General features: G+C 28.0%; 1 protein-coding gene across 1 annotated transcript; it reads right to left on the reverse strand.

The window, feature by feature from the left end:
* Positions 1-510: 510 nt before the first annotated feature.
* Positions 511-2,124, reverse strand: LOC127127550 (universal stress protein PHOS32). Its single transcript, XM_051056755.1, has 4 exons — positions 1,870-2,124; positions 1,658-1,767; positions 962-1,080; positions 511-797 (listed from the first exon to the last, which is right to left on the reverse strand). Exons 1-4 carry the CDS (start codon positions 2,042-2,044, stop codon positions 704-706), a joined length of 498 nt encoding a protein of 165 aa, XP_050912712.1. The 5' UTR covers positions 2,045-2,124; the 3' UTR covers positions 511-703.
* Between the last annotated feature and the right edge of the window lie 484 nt (positions 2,125-2,608).

Here is a 2,608-nt window from a genome sequence, read left to right on the forward strand (position 1 = left end):
CTTTTCTTAGTTAAAAAAGCTTCAAGTGCCCAACTAATCTCCAAATTCCCCACCACATGTTGAGGTCTCTAGAATTTCTCTAGAAGATCAATCTATGTTGTACTTGATCCAAAAAAAAAGATTTCGCATAATCCATATTATTTAAAAAATAAATAATAGATGCTTGCATTTTATGTCAAATGCATTAATAACAGTAACTCTAATATTGAGGAATACATATTCCCTTTGAAATATGGTGAGTAAAAAAGAATCAACTTTATAATCAGGTTAATCTCCTTATAAATTACTGATGTTCATGCCTTGAATGTCTGATGTTTCTAAGATGCCAATTATTTTTTAAATAATTATAATAATTAGTGCTAGAAAAAGATGTTTAACCTAGATACTCCAACCTGTATCCATATTAATGTTAAAAATATTGTTAATGTGTGTCTTGTCCAATCTCATGTAACATATTTCTTTCATCTAATTTCAAAGTTGCAAAATGAAGGGTCATTGAAGAAAGAGATGATCTACATCTTATATATTATAATAAGCAAGGAGTCTACTATAGTTTAATTTACATGGCCAACTTAATAAAGCACTCCAATTATATATTATTATTATTATTAATTATTATTTGGAGAAGCTAAATGCAATTTAGATGAGTAACTTCAATGTTACCCCAAAGTACATTGCAAGAAAAAGATACCAAATGGACAATCTAGTAGCTGCTGCTGCTTGAATAATCCTTCACAATAGTCACTGGGCATGGGGAATGAACCATCACAAAGTTGCTAACACTTCCCAGTAATATCCTATATTTTATACCAAGAAACAAACATGGCCAAGAGACAAAAATCATAATAAATACATAGGAAAATACTAGTTTTTATCCCAGTTAACATTTGAGAAAAAAAAAGCCATGGTCACATCAAAATCAACATAAAGTTAAAATATGAGGCAATAAAAAAGTCTGAACCTTTTGATTGTGCTAAGGCCTCTACTTCCCAACACTAGAGCATCTAGCTTAAGATCTTCAATAGAGTCCATAAGTTTCTGTCTTGCATCACCCCAATACAATTTTGCAACAACACTCACCTACAAAAGTACAATCTCACAAGCATAAAAAAATAAGGGCATGTATCTAGAGAATCTAACAAGATTTTGAAACGAAGACATGAAACTCTGATCTAAATCGCAATCTTATGATTTCCCAACATAATTTAACTTACAAAAACCGATATTAATATTTTGGACAAAGATGTGCCTAAATATTTAATAATTTTTATGCCTTCGTCTACAAATATAAAAATAAAATATTGATCATAAATTCACCCATCTTTAATTCAAACATTATTTTCGGACATATACCATAAGAATATCGACACATGTGGCATGTTGGATATAGAGACATGCCCGATACAAGAAGCATTTGTTCTTCCTAGATATCAACTAGGATTGTCTTAAAATTTTGAAAGCATATATAAATTAGTTACAATTTAATCATAACAAAATAATTAAATTTTTTTTAGTTATGATTTAGTTCTGACAATACTATTTAATTATACTATATCTTACACATTCTCAAAGACGATAATGATGCCAACTATCTTCAATACAATTGCAATCAAGAACATAATAGCTTTATATATTTTTAATAAAAAGTAAAAAACACCTCTTTCTGTGTGGAAGCAATGTTAAGCAGATGAATAACCTCAACATCAGTTTGCACACCATACTTTTTCATAACCTCTGCCTCTTTCAACTCTTCCAAAGGAATAAGTGCTACAAAATGAAGAAAATAAAATATAATATTCCAACATAAAAAAACATAGAATGTAATAAAATTATAAGAACCCAAATGGATTTTAAAAATAGAAAACTCACGTGAACCAGATTTTGCAAACAGTTTGTTACGAGACTCATCGGAAGAATTGGAGTTGATATGAATGAGGTAAAAAGTGTCACCTTTATCTGCCATATTTACAATGGCCCATTTCAAAGCATTTTTGCTGTTTTTGGAAAAATCTATTGCCACGCCAACTTTTCTATCCTCTACCATTGTTTCTTATTACCTCTTCTTTTTCTATGTTTTGTGAATTTCTTAGTGGCTTTGCTAGTGCAAATGCATGTTGGATGAAGAGTTTGGAGTGAGGAGATTTATATATTGTATTGTTTTTAGAATTAATATTTTATGTTTGTTTAATTATATTAAACTAGTAATAAAATGATTAGTATTTGTAGATATATTCAATACGTTTTCTATTTAATTTTTTATTCATTCATTAGGCCACTACAAATTCTTATTTAATGAAATCTAATATTCGGAAATAGTCTGGTAATGTTCACCAATAATTTACATGAAAATACAAAAGAGAGACAAAACAGCTATGAGTAGTGTCTTTAATTTGAAAGGTCCATTAAGAATATAAAAAATAAAATTTGATTTTTCTTTAAAATGTTTGTTGAGTTTAACTAAACCTTGAAAAATTAATTTTAATTTTTAAATAATAATTACTTTCACTTATATGTTTAGATTATATATTATATTATATAATTTGAGACTCTTAAGAATTTTTGAATAATGCAAGGATATAATAGGCATAAAAGTTTAAAATTTCAATAG

This window comes from Lathyrus oleraceus, chromosome 3 (genome assembly GCF_024323335.1).
Source record: "Lathyrus oleraceus cultivar Zhongwan6 chromosome 3, CAAS_Psat_ZW6_1.0, whole genome shotgun sequence".
Lineage (NCBI taxonomy): Eukaryota > Viridiplantae > Streptophyta > Magnoliopsida > Fabales > Fabaceae > Lathyrus > Lathyrus oleraceus.